Source organism: Eriocheir sinensis, chromosome 7, assembly GCF_024679095.1.
Source record: "Eriocheir sinensis breed Jianghai 21 chromosome 7, ASM2467909v1, whole genome shotgun sequence".
Taxonomy (NCBI): Eukaryota; Metazoa; Arthropoda; class Malacostraca; order Decapoda; family Varunidae; genus Eriocheir; species Eriocheir sinensis.
The window spans coordinates 26,481,887-26,504,649 of record NC_066515.1 but is presented as its reverse complement, the minus strand read 5'-3'; the positions used below and the strand labels follow the sequence as shown (position 1 = coordinate 26,504,649).

Here is a 22,763-nt window from a genome sequence, read left to right as displayed (position 1 = left end):
ATTAAAAAGGGTTGTGTTGTGAGTAAAGGTTATTAAATGTGTATATACTGTCTAATATATGTGTTTCCTGTATTTCAAGACTCCTAAGATCATGTTCCTTGCTCTGGCATTCTGCAAGGGGAGGTTGTACCGTTGAAGGGGAAGGGCTCAAACAGGGTTGTGTTGTGGGTAAAGGTTATTAAAAGCGTGTATATACTGCCTTAAATATGTGTTTCCTGTATTTCTTAACTCTTCTGATCATGCCCTTTGTTCTGGCGCACTGTAAGGTGGGAGGCTGTACCGGGAGTGTTTCAAAAAGGGTTCAGACGAGAGTAAAAGGTCATTGTAAAGGTCATTATATATGTTTTCGTGTATTTCTTAACTCTTCTGATCATGTCCCTTGTTCTGATGTACTGCAAGGCGGGAGTGTTTAAAAAAGTGTTCAGACGAGAGTAAAAGGTCATTGGCTCTCTCTCTGTCTCCATAAATAAATAATAATTACATGCTTCTTCCATTTACGTAACGAGACCATTTTTTCCTATAGTTACCCCTAATATGTCTTTCTTACCTCCATTCTCTACTTCCTTCCTCCATATACCTTTGCGAATAACATACTTCTGCGCTACTTCCATATAACGACAACCTTATATATTTCCTACGTCTTAATCTACCTCAAGTCCATCAGATATGTGTTTGCTGTACTTACTGACCCATAAAAGGCAGACTAACCTGGAAGATGGTGTGCAGGCGCCTCATCATATTCTTAAACATCTCCTCCTCCTCCCTCGTAAGAGCAGAGATGAGAGGTTCCATTTGACCACTGTTCAGGTTGGGGACTCGAAACAGGTCACTCAGGAGGATGTTAGTGTCGATGAGGCCGGACCAGGAGAAGAGGTGAATGAGTCCCTTGGTGTCATAGGTCATGTTATCCAGCCACTCATGGATCGCCGGGTTCTCGGATAAGATGTTCTCCTCGCGGAACCGTTTCTCGAAGACGTCGGTGTGGATGTCGGAGAAGAGGATTGGCCCGCTGACCCCCGTGACCTGGGTGAAGTATTGCCTTGTGCGGAAGATGACCTCGGAAAGCTGCATCTGTGAGGAGGAGGAGGAAAAGGTTAAGGGTGTGTGAGGAAGGAGGGGTTGGAAATAAACAGATAAAATGACCTTTTTTATTAATTTCTTAGCTTCGGAAATTAAGAATGGTACTTTTTTCGTAGTTTCAAGAATAAGAATACGATTTTTCATAGTTTCTTAGCTTCGAAAAATAAGAATGACACTCCTTCCGTAGTTTCAAGAATAAGAACGCAACTTTTTATTAATTTCTTAGCTTCGGAAATTAAGAATGGTACTTTTTTCGTAGTTTCCTGAATAAGAATGCGACTTTTTTATTAATTTCTTGGCTTCGAAAATTAGGAATGACACTCCTTCCGTAGTTTCAAGAATAAGAATGAAACTTTTTATTAATTTCTTAGCTTCGGAAATTAAGAATGGTACTTTTTTCGTAGTTTCCAGAATAAGGACGCGATTTTTCATAATTTCTAAGCTTCGAAAAATAAGAATGACAATCCTTTCATAGTTTTCAGAATAAGAATGTAACTTTTTATTAATTTCTTAGCTTCGGAAATTAAGAATGGTACTTTTTTCGTAGCTTCCTGAATAAGAATGCGACTTTTTTATTAATTTCTTAGCTTCGAAAATTAGGAATGACACTCCTTCCGTAGCCTCAAGAATAAGAATGAAACTTTTTATTAATTTCTTAGCTTCGGAAATTAAAAATGGTACTTTTATCGTAGTTTCCTGAATAAGAACGCGATTTTTTATAATTACTTAGCTTCGAAAAATAAGAATGACACTCCTTCCGTAGCCTCAAGAATAAGAATGAAACTTTTTATTAATTTCTTAGCTTCGGAAATTAAAAATGGTACTTTTATCGTAGTTTCCTGAATAAGAATGCGACTTTTTTATTAATTTCTTGGCTTCGAAAATTAGGAATGACACTCCTTCCGTAGTCTCAAGAATAAAACAAGAACATTTAACTGATTTTCATAAGAGAATAATGTGATTGGATGTGTTTTGGGTGTCGAAATATTCAAGACTATATCCCACAAAAAGAAAAACTAAAGAAAAAGGAATTAAAACCACTCTGACGTAATCCAAGTTGAAGTAAATCAGCACTCCATTTGCACCAGCCACTCCTGCATGCATTAGGATCGGGCAGGGGAGGAAGGGGAGGGATGGGATTCAATGCCTTTATGTAGCGTTGAAGGGCACTCAATTCTCTATGCTGTCAGGGTGAGTGAGTGCCCTTCACCTACTGCATCTACGAGTTGTTTAAAGGACGGAGTGTATTTAAAATGAGACCACTGCGCCCATGTCTCCGGTTTTGTATTATGGAGGGAAGGGAGGAAGATAGGGAGAAGAAAAGGAGGGAAGGAAGGAAGGAAGGAAGGAAGGGAGGAAAGGAAGAGACGTAGAAAGGGAGGGAGGAAAGGAAGAGACGTAGAAAGGGAGGGAGGAAAGGAAGAGGAAGAAAAGGGAGGAAGAGAAGAAAGAAAGGGAGAAAGGAGGGAAGATGGAAGAAAGGGAGGAAAGGAAGAAGAGAGGAGGAAGTAGAGGAAGGAAGGGAGGAGGGGAAGGAAGGAAGGTTCTCTCTCTATCTCCATAAATAAATAATAATCACATGCGACTTCCATTTACGTAACGATACCATTTTTTCCTATAGTTACCCCTAATATGTCTTTTCTTACCTACATTCTCTACTTCCTTCCCCCACATACCTTTACGAATAACATACTTCTGCGCTACTTCCATATAACGACAACCTTATATATATTTCCTACGTTATAATATACCTCAAGTCCATCAAATTCAAAGCAATTAAATAACGCTACCATTTTTTTCCTATAGTTACCCCTAATATGTCTTTTCTTACCTCCATTCTCTACTTCCTTCCCCCACATACCTTTACGAATAACATACTTCTGCGATACTTCCATATAACGACAACCTTATATATATTTCCTACGTTATAATCTACCTCAAGTCCATCAAATTCAAAGCAATTAAATAACGAGACAATTTTTTCCTATAGTTACCCCTAATATGTCTTTTCTTACCTCCATTCTCTACTTCCTTCCCCCATATACCTTTACGAATAACATACTTCTGCGATACTTCCATATAACGACAACCTTATATATATTTCCTACGTTATAATCTACCTCAAGTCTATCAAATTCAAATAAAAAGTTTCAAGGCAATTTAAACATGATCTCCACTTAGTAAACCATCCACATAAGCATTAAGTCAACGAGGCAGCAGGTGAGTGGCTTTATAAGGAAGAGGTGGGACGTGACGGGAAGAAGAGGAGGAGGAAGAGGAGGAGGAGGAGGTGGTAGTGTAGAGACCAAATGCCGTTCGTGTGGGCGGAGAAGACTGTGGCTAGCAAGAACAGGGCAGCTTGAAGGGAGGATTTGGAGGAGGAGGAAGGAGAAGGAGGGGATAGGGAAGGGGGAGGAGGGAAAGCTTGAAGGGAGAGAGGGAAGGAGCTGGGATGTGTTGTCGAGGCGTAGTCCGCCCCCTCGCTGTCATTGAGGAGGAAGTGGAGGAGGAGGAGCGAAGGGAATAGACGGGAAGGAGGGGATAGGGAAGGGGAAGGGGGAGGAGGGAAAGGAGTGAGGGGAGAGAAGGGGAAGGAGGGAATTAGGATGTGTTGTCGAGCGTAGTCCGCCCCCTCGCTGTCATTAAGGAGAAGGAGCGTAGGGAAGAGACGGGAAGGAGGGGATAGGGAAGGGGGAGGAGGGAAAGGAGTGAGGGGAGAGAAGGGGAAGGAGGGAATTAGGATGTGTTGTCGAGCGTAGTCCGCCCCCTCGCTGTCATTAAGGAGAAGGAGCGTAGGGAAGAGACGGGAAGGAGGGGATAGGGAAGGGGGAGGAGGGAAAGGAGTGAGAGGAGAGAAAAGGGGAAGGAGGGGACTAGGAAGGGGGAGAAGTGGAGTTGTGAATTGAGTGCAGGAAACCGGGGTAATACTGTGGCTGAAGGACATGGATTTCTAACGCTCAATGCCTCTTTTCGAATTCCTGACAGCTTTACTTCATGATTTCTGTCTTCAGGGGTTACCAGCAGCGTCCTATCTCTTAGTTTCCTCTTATCTAAGGTGAAAAATGAGCGTGGGACGGGATTTCTAACATTCAATGGCTTTTTTCTTCTCTCGAACTCCCAAAGCCACGTAATGATTTCTGTCTCCAAGGGTTACCAGCAGCGTCCTATCTCTTAGTTTCCTCTTATCTAAGGTGAAAAATGAGCGTGGGACGGCATTTCTAACATTCAATGGCTTTTCTTCTCGAACTCCCAAAAGCCACGTAATGATTTCTGTCTTCAGGGGTTACCAGCAGCGTCCTATCTCTTAGTTTCCTCTTATCTAAGGTGAAAAATGAGCGTGGGACGGGATTTCTAACATTCAATGGCTTTTTTCTTCTCTCGAACTCCCAAAAGCCACACGTAATGATTTCTGTCTTCAAGGGTTACCAGCAGCGTCCTATCTCTTAGTTTCCTCTTATCTAAGGTGAAAAATGAGCGTGGGACGGCATTTCTAACATTCAATGGCTTTTTTCTTCTCTCGAACTCCCAAAAGCCACACGTAATGATTTCTGTCTTCAAGGGTTACCAGCAGCGTCCTATCTCTCAGTTTCCTCTTATCTAAGTTGTATAATGAGCGGGGGGCGGGGTGAGAGGACTACGAAGATGGCTTTCTAACATTCAACGACCTTTTTCTTCTCCTCTCGAACTCCCAAAAGCCACACGTAATGATTTCTGTCTTGAGGAGTTGCCAGCAGGGTCTTATCTCCGGAATATAGACGCATCGTTGTTCCTTCGGCGCCATGGTGTCTTTATGGGTTCGTTCCAGACTGTTATACCCTTACGTAACGTCTGGAAGAGTCCCTGGAGAGAGCAAAGGAGCGAGCTGGCGGGAGAGGCGGCCCGAGTTCGATTTCAAGCTACGCCGCCGACAGAATTGAGAACCCGCTATTTCCATCACGAAATTCGGCTTGATATTGATGGTGAAGATTAAATATCGTGAAAGGGTTATATTAAGTGACCTCTAACCTTTACGTATATATAATTTAACCGTCCTACGCGCTCCGGTTGTGTTAAATATTGAAAACTTACATCGCTAGGTCGCCGCCAGAAATGAGAAACCGCTATTTCCATCACGAATTTCAGCTTGATATTGATGGTGAAGATTAAATATCGTGAAAGGGTAATATTAAGTGACCTCTAACCTTTACGTATATATAATTTAACCGTCCTACGCGCTCCGGTTATGTGTTAAATATTGAAAACTGACATCGATAAGTCCCCGCCCGATATGAGAACCAGCTATTACCATTACAAAATTCGGCTTCATATTAATGGCGAAGATTAAATATCGTGAAAGGGTTATATTAAGTGACCTCCAACCTTTACGTATACATAATTTAACCGTCCTACGCGTTCCGGTTATGACTTAAATATTGAAAACTAACATCGCTCCCAGTGGCGTGTAGGTCTGACAAAGGAGGGAAACGTTGGAGTCGGGGCGGAGGCACGACCAAATCATTAGTATTAGTATTACACAACCACTATTAGGCAACCCAACAGAGAAAACACGGAATGAGTCAATAAATACATAATGGAAGAGATACCCAACACATTCCCCTTTCGAAAGCCTCCTGTCATCAACTTTTAACACACACAACTCGGTATTAGGCAACATTTGGACTGCATGACTTGAAGGCGCGGGGGATTGCAGTGGAAAGCTAATCTCTTCTCTCCTCCTCTCCTCCCTTCTTCCTGCTCTCGTCTTATGTCCCACGGTCCCTACTAACCCCTAAACAACACCACTGCAACGGTGACCAAGCATTCCGTGACCCGTGAGGCATTGCAGGCGAGGAAAGGGACACGCCATTCACATTTTAATTCTGAATGTTTGCTAGCTCCTCTTCCTCCCTTCCTTCTTCCTTATCCTATGTCCCACGGTCCCTCCTAACCCGTAAACAACACCACTGCAACGGTAACCAAGCATTCCGTGACCCGTGAGGCACTGTAGCATGGACAAAGTCGAGGAAATACAGGTCATGCCACACGCATTTAGACTGATTGATTCCTAGCTCCCCTCCTCCTCCCTTCTTCCTTATCCTATGGTCCCTCCTACCCCCTCAACAACACCACTGCAACGGTAACCAAGCATTTCGTGACCCGTGAGGCATTGCAGGCGAGGAAAAGGACACGCCATTCACATTTTCACTGATTGATTCCTAGCTCCCCTCCTCCTCCCTTCTTCCTTATCCTATGGTCCCTCCTACCCCCTCAACAACACCACTGCAACGGTAACCAAGCATTTCGTGACCCGTGAGGCATTGCAGGCGAGGAAAAGGACACGCCATTCACATTTTCACTGGTTGATTCCTAGCTCTTCTTCTCCCTTCTCCCTTATCCTATGTCCCACGGTCCCTCCGACCCCTAAACAACACCACTGCAACGGTAACCAAGCATTTCGTGACCCGTGAGGCATTGCAGGCGAGGAAAAGGACACGCCATTCACATTTTCACTGGTTGATTCCTAGCTCTTCTTCTCCCTTCTCCCTTATCCTATGTCCCACGGTCCCTCCGACCCCTAAACAACATCACTGCAACGTAACCAAGCATTCCGTGACCCGTGAGGCATTGTTGCATGATAAGTATACGAGGAAAGGCAGGTCACGCCATACACATTTGAGTCGCGATGATTGCTGGCTCGCACGATGACAGGGAACAAGGCCTTCTCGACACTGGTCCTTTGCTAAGCCTAAAGAAGCAGGAAGGCCTATTTATATTTTCTTAATGGTTGCTACACGTGAGAATGCAATAGACCCCTTAATGTCATCAGATTCTTGGCAGCTTGTTTGATACGAAGCCAGTCAGGGAGCCCTTACGCCATTCACTCATGTTTCCTAATACTAAAATATATTCCTCAACAGTTATGGCTTTCGTAGGGGTTCAAGGCGTTTCCAGGGGTAGTTTCATGACCCTGGTGGTAGTCTGACATATCCTCTGGACTGGGAATGAGAAAAAAAGTGCTTATAAGAACCAGACTCCTATTTGGCCTTTGTTTGCTAATACTAAAATATATTCTTCAACAATTATGGCTTTCGTAGGGGTTCAAGGCGTTTCCCGGGGTAGTTTCGTGACCCTGGTGGTAGTCTGACATATCCTCTGCACTGTGAATGAGAAAAAAAAGTGCTTATAAGAACCAGACTCCTATTTTGGCCTTTGTTTCCTAATACTAAAATATATTCCTCAACAGTTATGGCTTTCGAAGGGGTTCAAGGCGTTTCCAGGGGTAGTTTCGTGACCCTGGTGGTAGTCTGACATATCCTCTGCACTGGGAATGAGAAAAAAAAGTGCTTATAAGAACCAGACTCCTATTTGGCCTTTGTCTCCTAAACTAAAATATATTCTTCAACAGTTATGGCTTTCGTAGGGGTTCAAGGCGTTTCCAGGGGTAGTTTCATGACCCTGGTGGTAGTCTGACATATCCTCTGCACTGTGAATGGGAAAAAAGTGCTTATAAGAACCTGATTCATGAAGTATACTACGACTATACAGGAAGTGTTTTTGCTTGTTCTGAGAGGTTCTGGACACGTAAGAACGCGGAAAATGCCTTTAAAACCACTGAATCAAATTGTATCATTAGGTTCTTGCCAAATGGAGTCAGTTAGCAAGCTGTTGGTTACGAAGTCTTTGTTTGTTATTTTTTGCTTGTTTTGAGAGGTTATTGGACACGTGAGGATGCAGAAAATGCCTTTAACGCCACTGAATCAAATTGTATCATTAGGTTCTTGCCAAATGGAGTCAGTTAGCAAGCTGTTGTTTACGAAGTCTTTGTTTGTTAGTTTTTTGCTTGTTTTGAGAGGTTATTGGACACGTGAAGAGGCGGAAAATGCCTTTAACGCCACTGAATCAAATTGGATCATTAGGTTCTTGGCAAATGGAGTCAGCAAGCTGTTGTTTACGAAGTCTTTGTTTGTTATTTTTTGCTTGTTTTGAGAGGTTATTGGACACGTGAGGATGCAGAAAATGCCTTTAACGCCACTGAATCAAGTTGGATCATTAGGTTCTTGCCAAATGGAGTCAGTTAGCAAGCTGTTGTTTACGAAGTCTTTGTTTGTTATTTTTTGCTTGTTTTGAGAGGTTTTTGGACACGTGAGAATGCGAAAAATGCCTCTAGCGTCACTGTATCAAATTGGATCATTAGGTTCTTGGCAAATGGAGTTAGCAAGGTCTTGTTTACGAAGTCTTTGTTTGTTATTTTTTGCTTGTTTTGAGAGGTTATTGGACACGTGAGGAGGCGGAAAATGCCTTTAACGCCACTGAATCAAATTGGATCATTAGGTTCTTGGCAAATGGAGTCAGCAAGCTGTTGTTTACGAAGTCTTTGTTTGTTAGTTTTTTGCTTGTTTTGAGAGGTTTTTGGACACGTGAGGATGCGGGAAGTGCCTCTAACGTCACTGTACCGGGTAAGATCATTAGGGTGTTGGCAGGTAGATTCAGAAGGCCAGTTAGAAGCAGTCTGAGTGGCGGCCCCGCGGTCTCTCTCTCCCTCTCCCTCTCTCTCCGTTCCCTGGCTCTCCTCCAAGTTATTACGTGACCTCCCGCCTAGTGCGCGGGGGAAGAGGAGGTCTCGCGCGCACCCCCTCGTTGTCTTTGTGCCAAAAATGTCTGGCCATCTACGTCACACACACACACACACACACACACACACACACACAGGTTCATTCAAAGTAGTAGCACACGGTGATGGTTTGGGTACGAGAGTAAGTTAGCTGTTAAAAAGGACATATAATAATTGTTAGGTGAAACGATTAAGTCATATGACCGGCCTCTTGCAGACTCCTTACGTTCTTATGTTCTTAATAGTAACTAAGCAGACTCATTCACGCCGGTTTAGATTATGTAGAGTGGATCGATGCCGGCTTAAAAAGAGTTAGCTGTGAGGTAAGGTTGAAGACATACGATGATAGTACGAGAGTAAGTTAGTTGTTAAATAGAATATAATAATTACCAAAACCATGAAGTCATATCGCGAGTAACTACGAAGACTTATTCACACCGGTATAGATTATGTATAGTAGATCGATGCCGGCTTAGAAAGAGTTAGCTGTGAGGTAAGGTTGAAGACATACGATGATAGTACGAGAGTAAGTTAGTTGTTAAATAGAATATAATAATTACCAAAACCATGGAGTCATATCGCGAGTAACTACGAAGACTTATTCACACCGGTTTAGATTATGTATAGTGGATCGATGCCGGCTTAGAAAGAGTCAGCTGTTAGGTGAGCTTGGAGGCATAGGACATAGCTGCTCGTGGCCTCAGCGCTCATCTCCGATCCATGGTATTAAGGAACCCATTCCCGGAGACAAGGCAGGCGTGACCCGTTTCTTTTCTTCTTTTCTTTTTACAGTAAAGGAAGCCGCTTAAGGGCAAAAGAAAGAAAACAAAAATGAAAAAAAAGGCGGGACACGAACCTGGGCCGGGCGATTCATAGCTAGGCATGCTGACCACTAGACCAAGGACTCGTACAGGATTGACGACGTAGATTCAAATTGGTTTAAAAATAAATATCGTAGATCGCTGCCAGCTTAAGTTTGATGGCCTACCCAACCACTGCGGAGAAATGGGATATGGTTAAAGAGTTCCATGTTTATTTAGCTTCATTTTGCCTCCGATATTTTGTACACAGAAGAAAATAACCGCCAGAAATGCAATCAAATGTGGATAGCGTGCATGATTCTGGATTGGTGTCACCTTGAAGAAGTAAGAAACACCAGCAACACACGAGGACACAGCAAAAAATTGAGAAAAGGAAGATATTTGAGACATAAAAAAAAAAAAAGCTTCCCGTAAAGAAACATAGAGGTTTAAGTTTAGTGGACTACCGAGCTACCGCGGAGAAATGGGATATGGTTAAAGAGTTCCATGTTCATTTAGCTTCCTTTTAACTGATATTTTGTACACAGAAGAAAAAAAAATAAGTCAGGAATCCAGTCAAGTGTGCATGATGATGATGATAGCGTGCATGATAACTGTTATCTTCACCGGCCAAGGTCAGAAGCCGAATAAAAATAAAAATAAAATAGGAAAGAATATTTTTGCGGAAATGAGAAGAAAAATACTGAGTGATATATATAAAAAGATAGAGATAGAGATATAGAGATAGAGAGATAGATAGATAGATAGATAGATAGAGAGAGAGAGAGAGAGAGAGAGAGAGAGAGAGAGAGAGAGAGAGAGAGAGAGAGAGAGAGAGAGAGAGAGAGAGAGCGTAGTTGGTGAAAATAATGACGGAATTGATCGTCCTCTTCCTCAACGACTGAATTGTATAAAACGAAAAATAAAATGTATTAAAAAACAAAAATAAATCTTTAATGATCTGCTTAGCGACGTCAACTTCCAAAATAGTAGTAAAAAAAAGGATTATATGAAGATTTGAACCATCGAGAGAGAGAGAGAGAGAGAGAGAGAGAGAGAGAGAGAGAGAGAGAGAGAGAGACCCTGACCGTTCAAATGCTTTCCCGGCACGAATTTTGCAAACGTAAATGCTTGGACGATAAACAAAACAGCTGACACACACACACACACACACACACACACACACACACACACACGCACGCACACACGATACTGCACCAACCTAATTAAAGACTTGAAATACGAGAAAAAAGGAGAGAGAGAGAGAGAGAGAGAGAGAGAGAGAGAGAGAGAGAGAGAGAGAGAGAGAGAGAGAGAGAGAGAGAGAGAGAGAGAAATAAATATGAACCCAATGAAACTTAAGACAGAAATTAACCGCGAAAAAGTAAGACAGAAGATTAAAGTAATTTTCTCCTAAGATAAAGAAATAAAACAAGAAATAAAGTAATAAAGTAAGGCTGGAGGGAACAGTAAAGCCAAAGATATTAAATAAGCGGAGATAAAGAAGATAAGAAAATGGTGAAATGCGGATAAGTAAGCATGTAAGTAGGTTTGTAAGTAAGCAAATAAGTATAAGTAAGGGAAAGAAAAAGAAAACGTAGAGTAACAAAACGTAACATAAGCACAACGTGGAGTTTAGCGACGTAAGTAGGTTTGTAAGTAAGTTTGTAAGTAAGTGAAACTAAAAACAAACAAACCGTAGAGTAACAAAACGTAACATAAGAATACCGTGGAGTTTAGTGACGTAAGTAGGTTTGTAAGTAGATTTGTTGGTAAATAAGTAAGGTAGACAAAAAAAAAAAAAAAAAAAAAAAAAACGTAGAGTAACAAAACATATCATAAGAATCCCGTGGAGTTTAGCGACGTAAGTAGGTTTGTAAGTAGATTTGTAAGTAAGTCGGTAAGTATGGGAGACAAAAAAATATCGTAGAGTAACAAAACATATCATAAGAATTCCGTGGAGTTTAGCGACGTAAGTAGGTTTGTAAGTAGATTTGTGAGTAAGTCAGTCAGTCAGTAGGTGAGACAAAAAAAATAACGTAAAGAATAATAAAACATAACATAAAAATTCCGTGGAGTTTAGCGACGTAAGTAAGTAAGCAGGTTTGTAAATAAGTAAGAAAGTAAGTAGGTTTCTAAGTAAGTCAGTGGGTTCGTAAGTAAGTAAGCAAGTTTATACATAAGTAAGAAAGTAAGTTTGTAAGTAAGTCAAGTAAGTAAGGTCCAGGGGGAAGGTCCTCGGGGTGGGGTACTTACCAACAGTTGCGGGCGGCCCAACGCGGTCATCTTGATGGCCGCGAAGCCCGTCCCTTTGGTTGCGTCTGCACGGGACAGAAAAAGGGACATAGGTTACTGCCTGCTGGACATGACTACTACTACTACTACTACTACTACTACTACTGGTGATGGTTCTCTTCTATTCTTGGTTTCTCTCCTCCTCCTCCTTCTCCTCCTCCTGTTATTTTTCCTCCTACACTTTCATTTAAATTTTTTGCGGTTTCCTTCTCTTCTTGTATACTTCGTCTCCTCCTCCTCCTCCCGTTCTTTTTCCTCCTACACTTTCATTTAAATTTTTTGCGGTTTCCTTCTCTTCTTGTATAATTCGTCTCCTCCTCCTCCTCCTCCTCCCGTTCTTTTTCCTCCTACACTTTCATTTAAATTTTTTGCGGTTTCCTTCTCTTCTTGTATAATTCGTCTCCTCCTCCTCCTCCTCCCGTTCTTTTTCCTCCTACACTTTCATTTAAATTTTTTGCGGTTTCCTTCTCTTCTTGTATAATTCGTCTCCTCCTCCTCCTCCTCCTCCTCCTGTTATTTTTCCTCCTACACTTTCATTTAAATTTTTTGCGGTTTCCTTCTCTTCTTGTATAATTCGTCTCCTCCTCCTCCTCCTCCTCCTCCTGTTATTTTTCCTCCTACACTTTCATTTAAATTTTTTGCGGTTTCCTTCTCTTCTTGTATAATTCGTCTCCTCCTCCTCCTCCTCCTCCTCCTGTTATTTTTCCTCCTACACTTTCATTTTAATTTTTGCGGTTTCCTTCTCTTCTTGTATAATTCGTCTTCTCCTCCTCCTCCTCCTGTTATTTTCCTCCTACACTTTCATTTAAATTTTTTTCGGTTTACTTCTTCTTGTATAATTCGTCTCCTCCTCCTCCTCCTCCTCCTGTTATTTTTCCTCCTACACTTTCATTTTAATTTTTGCGGTTTCCTTCTCTTCTTGTATAATTCGTCTTCTCCTCCTCCTCCTCCTCCTTCTCCTCCTCCTCCTCCTCTACTTCTACTTCTTAGCTTCCTCTTTCATCTCCTCTTTTCATCTTCTTATTGGTTCTTCTTCTTCTTCTTCATCTTCTTCCTCTTCACTGTCTACTTGCTTTATCTTCCTCTCTTCCTTTCCTTCTTTCTCACCTTCCTCTTAGTCTTCCTCCTCCTCCTCCTCTTTATTTTCCTTCCCTTTCTCCTCCTCCTCCTCCTATTCCTCCTTTTCTCCACTTTGCTCCTCGACCCAATTCTCGTTCATCCCTCCTCCACCTCCTCCTCCTCTTCCGCCTCCGCAATCTTACTTTCCTCCTCCTCCTCCTTCTCCTCCTTAACCTCAACCTTATCCTCCTCACCGAATTTTATCTCCTCCTCCTCCTCCTCTCTTTGTTTTCCCTTTCCTCTCTCTTCGTCGCTTTCTTCCCTCCCTTCAGCTTATTCCTCCTCCTCCTCCTCCTCCTCCTCCTCCTCCTCCTCCTCCTCTTCTTCCCACTCAGCAATAGGAATAAAAGGGTAAAGTCATTCTTCTGATCTTTATGGGCGAAGTTTCTCTCTCTCTCTCTCTCTCTCTCTCTCTCTCTCTCTCTCTCACCTGCCCTGAATTTAAAATACTTGGACTGTTGAAGAAAAGAAAGAAGGAAAGAAAGAAGTTGAAGGGGAGGAAGGAAGGAGGGAAGAGAAAGATAGAATTGAAGGAAGGAAGGAAGGAAGGAAGGAAGAGAGAGAGAGAGAGAGAGAGAGAGAGAGAGAGAGAGAGAGAGAGAGAGAGAGAGAGAGAGAGAGAGAGAGAGAGAGAGAGAGAGAGAGAGAGAGAGAGAGAGAGAGAGAGAGAGAGAGAGAGAGAGAGAGAGAGAGAGAGAGAGAGAGAAGAAAACAAGAGAAAGCAAGGAAGAAAAAAATAATAAAATAAAATAATAATAACGAAGAAAAATAAGAGTTAAAAGACAAATAAAAATCTTGACCATAAACAAAAAAAGAAGAAAAAAATAAAGAAAATTCGAATATGCATAAAAAAACGAAGAAAATGGAAGAAAATGGGAAGACAAATTGTTACAAAGTTAAACACACACACACACACACACACACACACACACACACACACACACAAGCACAGTTCATTTTGCCAACCACACGTACACACGCAATGACACACACGTACACATGCAATGACACACACGTCCACACACAGACTCATACAAACATAGCGTGTGTGAAGGCTGTCTTGTGACCTCTATTAGTGATTCAAGAACAGCATCGTTGCCATATGCGTAAAAGGTAAGTGCTTGTTAGACGAGGAGGAGGAGGAGGAGGCTCGAGGTTGTCATAAGGGGTTGAATGCTTGAGTGGAAGGAAAGGAAGGCTACAGCAATTAGCGAAAGGAATGGATTGGAGTGGTGGAGTGGGTGAAGCGTGATGCATTGAGATGGTTTGGACACGTGATGAAAACGGGGGAGAATGAATTTGTGGAGAGAGTGTCTTGCATAAGGGATTTGGACAGTATAGGGATGAAAGAGTGAAGATGCTGGTTAACTCTTGCATAAGGGATTTGGACAGTATAAGGATGAAAGAATAAAGATGCTGGTTAACTCTTGCATAAGGGATTTGGACTACATAGGGATGAAATAATGAAGATGCTGGTTAACTCTTGCATAAGGGATTTGGACAGTATAAGGATGAAAGAATAAAGATGCTGGTTAACTCTTGCATAAGGGATTTGGCCAGTATAGGGATAAAAGAATGAAGATGCTAGTTAACTCTTGCATAGGGGATTTGGACAGTATAGGGATAAAAGAATGAAGATGCTAGTTAACTCTTGCATAGGGGATTTGGACAGTATAGGGATGAAAGAATAAAGATGCTGGTGAACTCTTGCATAGGGGATTTGGATAGAATATGTCTGAGCATGGGTAGAAAGTCGTGTGCAGCGGGACCGTGGGAAAGGGGGAAGGGAGGTACGCTGTTAGCATGTTCACAAATAACACATACAGTGAATTCTAAAAGATGCTGGCGATAAGGGAAACAGTGAAAGTGGGTGCAAGACTTCCTTAATCCGTCTGGCTGATAAGCTGATATGCAGGGCTACACAGACGCTTGGAACTGATATGAATACTTGTTAAAAAAGGTGTTATGGAAGAGTACACGCGTTCACTGATAGTAGAAAGAATTGTAACCTTGGCTGTTTAGTGCAATGGAGTTTGTTTTGAATTTTATACTCCTTCACCTCCTCCTCCTCCTCCTCTCTATACCTCTCCTCTTTACCTTCATCTCCTCTCTATCATCTTTTCTATCTAGTGCATCAACTGTTTTTCTTCTTATTTTTTACCTTTTCCCTCCTTCTCCTTCTCTTCCTCCTCCTCTTCTTTACCTCCCCTTTCTCGACTTTCCCTACCTCATTATATCAGCTTCCATGTTGTACCTCTCCTCACACCTTTAATCAACCGCTCTCACCTGAAACAGCCAATAAGCACCTCCATATTGTTCTAACACTGCAAAAAAACATCAACCAATCTACCTTCACCTATTGAACCAGCTTTTCACACCTTTTCACACCTGTAATCACTCGTTCTCACCTGACACAGCGTCGATACAGCGAATAGATGTCCCCATAGTGTTCCACCTTTACATAAACCATCAATCAATCTACCTTTACCTATTGAACCACCTTTTCACACCTGTAATCACTCGTTCTCACCTGACACAGCGTCGATACAACCAATAGATGTCCCAATATCGTTCTACCACTACAGAAACCATCACTCAATCTACCTTCCTTTACCTACTGAACCACCTTTTCACACCTGTAATCATGCGTTCTCACCTGATACAGCGTCGATACAGTCAATAAAGGTCTCCATGTTCTTCTCGCACTGGGCCTCATTCACGTAAAAGTAGGTCCTGGCTCCTGACACCTGATAGCGGCGGTCGGCGAACTTCCTCTGCGGCGTGTACCTCTCCAGCACGTTGGACCCCTCCGCCTTAGATTCGCAGCCCCTGAGGGGGAAGACAGAGGACCGTGAGGGAGGGCGGAAGGCTGGGTGAGCTTAGGTTAGGGATGGAAAGAACGAAGGAAAGGTTGAGGGGGAAGAGAGAGGACCGTAAGGGAGGGCGGAAGGCTGGGTGAGCTTAGGTTAGGGATGGGAACGAAGGAAAGATTGAGGGGGAAGAGAGAGGACCGTGAGGGAGGGCGGAAGGCTGGGTGAGCTTAGGTTAGGGATGGGAACGAAGGAAAGGTTGAGGGGGAAGAGAGAGGACCGTGAGGGAGGGCGGAAGGCTGGGTGAGCTTAGGTTAGGGATGGAAAGAACGAAGGAAAGGTTGAGGGGGAAGAGAGAGGACCGTGAGGGAGGGCGGAAGGCTGGGTGAGCTTAGGTTAGGGATGGAAAGAACGAAGGAAAGGTTGAGGGGGAAGAGAGAGGACCGTGAGGGAGGGCGGAAGGCTGGGTGAGCTTAGGTTAGGGATGGAAAGAACGAAGGAAAGATTGAGGGGGAAGAGAGAGGACCGTGAGGGAGGGCGGAAGGCTGGGTGAGCTTAGGTTAGGGATGGAAAGAACGAAGGAAAGGTTGAGGGGGAAGAGAGAGACCGTGAGGGAGGGCGGAAGGCTGGGTGAGCTTAGGTTAGGGATGGAAAGAACGAAGGAAAGATTGAGGGGAAGAGAGGACCGTGAGGGAGGGCGGAAGGCTGGGTGAGCTTAGGTTAGGGATGGAAAGAACGAAGGAAAGGTTGAGGGGAAGAGAGAGGACCGTGAGGGAGGGCGGAAGGCTGGGTGAGCTTAGGTTAGGGATGGAAAGAACGAAGGAAAGGTTGAGGGGGAAGAGAGAGGACCGTGAGGGAGGGCGGAAGGCTGGGTGAGCTTAGGTTAGGGATGGAAAGAACGAAGGAAAGATTGAGGGGGAAGACAGAGGACCGTGAGGGAGGGCGGAAGGCTGGGTGAGCTTAGGTTAGGGATGGAAAGAACAAAGGAAAGGTTGAGGGGGAAGAGAGAGGACCGTGAGGGAGGGCGGAAGGCTGGGTGAGCTTAGGTTAGGGATGGAAAGAACAAAGGAAAGGTTGAGGGGGAAGAGAGAGGACCGTAAGGGAGGGCGGAAGGCTGGGTGAGCTTAGGTTAGGGATGGGAACGAAGGAAAGGTTGAGGGGGAAGAGAGAGGACCGTAAGGGAGGGCGGAAGGCTGGGTGAGCTTAGGTTAGGGATGGGAACGAAGGAAAGGTTGAGGGGGAAGAGAGAGGACCGTAAGGGAGGGCGGAAGGCTGGGTGAGCTTAGGTTAGGGATGGAAAGAACGAAGGAAAGGTTAAGTTCAGTTTCGGCTCAGAAAAGGAAGGGAAAGAAGTCCGAAGAGGAAAGAGAAAGGACGAAAATATATACAAGAATGATTAATTAGGTTAAATATGGCTAGGGTTGAAAAGGGAAGCAATTACGAGGAAAATAAGCCTTGGTGAGGTTATGCAAGGCTAGGATACGTTAGGATAAGGAAGGAAGGTAAGGAGCAAGTTAGATTAGATCAGGTTAGGAAAAGGAAACAGAAGTACTTAGAGAAGACGAGGAATAAATATATTTTTTTCCATTCAAAAGTATCATCTCCTTAAAATAAATAATAGCCCATAACAACGCCTTTTCCATCTTTTAAGGGACCGCTTCTGTAACTGAAACTACCGCTGCTTTCAATTGGGGGACCGCTACTATCATTTACAGGATCGCTACTTTCCATTGGGGGACCGCTACTATCATTTACAGGACCGCTACTTTCAATTGGGGGACCGCTACTATCATTTACAGGATCGCTACTTTCAATTGGGGGACCGCTACTATCATTTACAGGACCGCTACTTTCAATTGGGGGACCGCTACTATCATTTACAGGACCGCAACTTTAATATAAAAGACCGCTACATTAGTTTAACGGACACCTGGGACCGCTACAATGGTTTAAGCCTTAAGGGATGTCCTCTTTGATTCAAGGGAGAACTATTTCAATTCAAAGTAACACCATCTCAAAATAAAGGTCCCTTAACGTGATCCCTTAGATTAAACTATAACGATCCCTTAATTAATTACGAATCTACTAAGCACACGACAACGCTCTTTTTCTTTCTTTCTCCCTCTCATTAACTCACAATAAGCACTCTTTCTCATCTCTTTCTCCTTCCTTATTTAACACAAATAGTAACACAACAGAAAAAGGCAAGGGAAGGGAAGGGAAGATACTGGGAAGGGAAAGGAAAGGGAAGGGAAGGGAAGGAAAGGGAAGATACTGGGAAGGGAAAGGAAAGGGAAGATACTGGGAAGGGAAGGAAAGGGAAAGGGAAGGGAAGGAAAGGGAAGATACTGGGAAGGGAAAGGAAAGGGAAGGGAAGGAAAGGGAAGATACTGGGAAGGGAAGGGAAGGCAAGGTAAGGTAAGGTAAGGTACGTAAGGAAAGGTAAGGTAAGGTAGGGTAAGGTAAGGTAAGGTAAGGTAAGGTAAGGTAAAGTAAGGGATGGGAAGGCAAAGCAAGGCAAGGCAAGGCAAGGGAAGGGAAGGGAAGGGAAGGCAAGGCAAGGGAAGGTAAGGTAAGGTTAGGTAAGGTAAGGTAAGGTAAGGTAAGGTAAGGGAAGGCAAGGCAAGGCAAGGGAAGGGAAGGTAAGGTACGTAAGGTAAGGTAAGGTAAGGTAAGGTAGGGAAGTGAAAGAAGATACTAGAAACAAGAATGAGAGATAAACAATAAACGATAGAAAAAGAATAATAAAAAAACGAGTAAAAAAAATAAAAACAGGAGGGAAGTACTAGCAGAGAAAGGTCAAGGGAATGGAAGGAGAGACAAGGGAAGGCAAGGGGAGGGAGGGATGGGCAGTGCTAAATATATAAAGGTAAGGTAAGGGTGATCGATAAGGAGGATCAGAACCCAATAAGGCGACTCATAACACCTTATAGTCTCATCAGAGCGTCGTTGTGTTGCCGTGAGCTGCCGTGACCTAGAATCCGGGACACTTGCGACGAGTCATTATTGTTATTATTATCATTATTAGTGAGATCCGTGATAAGGCCGTCGAGGGAAAATAAGGATAATAAATATAAAACTTGATATAGATGGAAAGTTAAGACATTGATATTAAAGAAAGGAGAATGAAAAGGGAAAATTAAGTCTGACGAAAACAATGCCTTACAAAATTACATAGAAATAGAAAATAAGGATAATAAATGTAAAACTTGATATAGATGGAAAGTTAAGACATTGATATTAAAGAAAGGAGAATGAAAAGGGAAAATTAAGTCTGACGAAAACAATGCCTTACAAAATTACATAGAAATAGAAAATAAGGATAATAAATATAAAACTTGATATAGATGGAAAGTTAAGACATTGATAGTAAAGAAAGGAGAATGAATAAGGAAATAAAATCAGACGCAACAATGTCTTACAAATTTAGACGACCTAGAATCCGGGACACTTGCGATCATTGTCATCAGTGTTATTGTCATTATTATCATTATTAGTGAGATCCGTGACAAGGCCGTCAAGGGAAAATGATAATAATAAATGTAAAGCTTGATATAGATGTGAAAATAAGACACTGAGATTATGGTAAGGAGAATGAAAAGGGAAAGTTAAGTAGACGCAAACAATGCCTTACAAAATTACATAGAAGAAAGATAAGAAACTAATATAAAGTAAGGAATATATTAGAGAAATTATTGATATATAGACCCCGACAGTCCTTTAGATGAAAAATAAAAGACATTGATAGTAAATTAAGGAGAATGAAAAGGGAAAATAAAATGAGACGAAAACAATGCCTTACAAATTTACATAGAAGAGAGGTATGTAAATTAGATAAAGTAAGGAATATATTAGAGAAATTATTGATATATAGACCCCGACAGTCCTTTAGATGAAAAATTAAAGACATTGATAGTGAAGTAAGGAGAATGAAAAGGGAAAGTAAAGTCTGACGCAAACAATGCCTTACAAAATTACATAGAAGAAAGATAAGAAACTAATAGAAAGTAAGGAATATATTAGAGAAATTATTGATATATAGACCCCGACAGTCCTTTAGATGAAAAATAAAAGACATTGATAGTAAATTAAGGAGAATGAAAAGGGAAAATTAAGTCTGACGAAAATAATGCCTTACAAAATTACATAGAAGAAAGATAAGATAAGAAAAAGTAAGGAATATATTAGAGAAATTCTTGATATAAAAAAAGGAGACGAAGAAACGAAGAAGAAGAAGAAAGACACGAAGAAGAAACTAAGAAGCAGAGAAAAGTTGAAGAAGAAGACGAAGAAGAAGAAGAAGAAGAAGAAACGAAGAAGCAGAGAAAGGTTGAAAAAGAAGAAGACGAAAAAGAAGAAGAAACTAAGAAGCAGAGAAAGGGTGAAGAAGAAGAAGAAGAAGAAGAAGAGAGAAAGGAAAAAAATAGAAAACCACCAGAAAAAGTTAGTCCCACAAACATATTTACAAGAGTCACCCACACAAAATTCTCCGATTAACCAAAATATTTACACGAGACGAAGAAAATGGCAAATCAATCATAGAAAACGGGGTCCACCACCTACATATATTTTCCTAACAAGAGTTTTTGCATGTCTGGCAACGCTGGTTCTTAACAGGCATATGACAGCGAGCATAAATATTGATGTAGGAAGTTAGTTGACGTTAACGAATCAATACAAGATGGGTTGACGTGCGGGCATAAACAGGTCTATTTATAACAAACACGGGCATAAATATTGATGTAGGAAGTTAGTTGAAGTTAATGAATCAATAGAAGAAGGGTTGACGTGTGGGCATAAACGGGTCTACAGTAATAATGATGATAGTAATAATAATAATAATAATAATAAGAAGAAGAAGAAGAAGAAGAAGAAGGGGACGAAGGAAAGCAAGAAGAGTATACAGGAAGATGAAAAAGAAAAAGAAGAAAAAATACCAAGAAAAAGAAGAAATACGAGTAATTGAAGGAAAAGAAGAACAGGAGGAAGATTAGAAGAGGAAGAAGAGGCAGAAAAAGGAAGAAGAAAGAGAAAAAAAATAAAAGAATGAGAAAGTTAAAGTAGAAAAACTATATGAAGCAGATAGAGACGAAGAAAGAGGGGAAGAAGAAGAAGAAGAAGAAGAAGAAGAAGAAGAAGAAGAAGACGAAGAAGATAATCAAGGACACATTCGGGATAATAAGTCAAATTTCGAGGAACGGTTTCGGCTGGGCATCGATTTCGGCCCAGAGTGAAATTTGCAAGAAAAATTAAATTAAGCAGTGAGAGAAAAACAAATAATTCACGGGGTTAGAGAGAGAGAGAAAGAGAGAGAGAGAGAGAGAGGGGGGCGCACGCGTTTTTTATGCTGTTGACACAAGCTTCTCTCTCTCTCTCTCTGTACTGTTAGTCAACCAATAGTGATTCTCTCTCTCTCTCTCTCTCTCTCTCTCTCTCTCTCTCTCTTTTAAAGACAGATAAATGCATTGGGTTACTATGTGCAGAGAGAGAGAGAGAGAGAGAGAGAGAGAGAGAGAGAGAGAGAGAGAGAGAGAGAGAGAGAGAAATAAAAAATAAAATAAATAAAACTACAATAACAGGATACGACACAGACTGAATGTTTTATCCATCAACGAACACACACACACACACACACACACACACACACACACACAAAACCTCAAATAAACCTCAAAACTAACATCACCCAACGTCAGTAAACATCCCTAACATTACTAAACCAACCCAATTCATAATACTAAGCCAATAATCCCTTCAGAAAAAATAATAATGATAGGAACAGGGAACTAGTTTTCTGGCGGAGGGACACGAGAGAGGCCGCAGAACGCATTGAGTAGGTAACATCGCAAGCAGAAAGTCACGGCGGAGGAACACAAGGGAGCCATACATTCTCCTCGCCTGCTATCACTGAAAATAACAGGGAACTAGTTGCCTGGCGGAAGGAAACGAGAGAGGCCGCAGAACGCATTGAGTAGGTAACATCGCAAGCAGAAAGTCACGGCGGATGAACACAAAGGAACCATAAATTCTCCTCGCCCCGTTATCATACTTTTTGTGGCCTCCTCACTGTCTGAAAGTTTCTCTCGCATATAACTTCCCTCTTTGAAAATAACCCGCTCACACCGTGCCGACTCTGGGCCACGACAACCCAGCGACTCGGGGTAAAGAGTCGCACATGGTCGGAGAGGTCTAGAAACGATCGTCGGATGCTGGTTCGGCGCAGTCTGAAGGGGGCCTAAAAGTCGCTGGGGTGTCGTGGCCCAGAATCGGCACAGTGTGAAGGGGGCTTTAGTGGAATGTTCTAAGTGATTATGATGGATAGGAAAACAATAAAAAAGAAGAAAGAATGAAAAAAAAAAGGGCTAAAGAAGGAGGAAGCAGAGGATGAAGGAAGAGGAAGGAGAGGAGGAGGAAGGAGGCAGCAGGAGAGGAGGAAATTACATGTTGGAGAAGGAAGAAAGGGAGAAAATAACGAGGAAAAAAAAGAAAATATTAAACATTCATGAAAGGAGGACTGGAGGAGGAGGAGGAGGAAGGAGGCAGGAGAGGAGGAGGAAGTGACATGTTGGAGAAGGAAGAGAGGAAGAGAATAACGAGGGAAAAAAAAAAAAACTCGTGAAAGGAGGACTGAAGGAGGAGGAAGCAGAGGATGGAGGAAGAAGAAGGAGAGGAAGAGGAAGGAGGCAGGAGAAGAGGAGGAGGAAATGCGATCAAAAGTGAGGCAAATGAATGATTATGATGATGATGTGTGTGAATGAGAAGCGATGATGCGTAGGTAAGATAAGTTTTCCGTGCTAATAAACTTTTGATCCGGAAACGAACGGAACAATATTAGAAAGTGAAGGAAAGAATTAGAGAATGAAAAATAAAGAAAAATTGAAAGAATGATAAAATATAAAGAAGAACAAAGAACGGAAGCGAATTTATACTATTAGAAAAAAAGAAGGAAAAAAATGAAAGTGGAGAAGAAAATAAACAAAGAGATCATACAAGATGTTAGTATATGAAAAATTATATCACACAAACTATTCCTTTGCGTATAAAAGTCTTCCAATTTCACCCACACAA

At 42.2% G+C, this 22,763-nt stretch overlaps 1 protein-coding gene across 50 annotated transcripts in view; it reads right to left on the bottom strand.

The window, feature by feature from the left end:
* The window catches only part of LOC126995238 (proline dehydrogenase 1, mitochondrial-like), a 54,086-nt gene that overhangs the window by 12,216 nt on the left and 19,107 nt on the right, over positions 1-22,763 (bottom strand). For all 50 annotated transcript variants that reach the window (XM_050854654.1, XM_050854655.1, XM_050854657.1 and 47 more), the window contains 3 exons: positions 15,542-15,714; positions 11,728-11,792; positions 709-1,071 (listed from right to left, as the gene is read on the bottom strand). In XM_050854654.1, the coding sequence (XP_050710611.1) occupies positions 709-1,071; positions 11,728-11,792; positions 15,542-15,714 (601 nt within the window). The remainder of the gene's footprint in view (positions 1-708; positions 1,072-11,727; positions 11,793-15,541; positions 15,715-22,763) is intronic.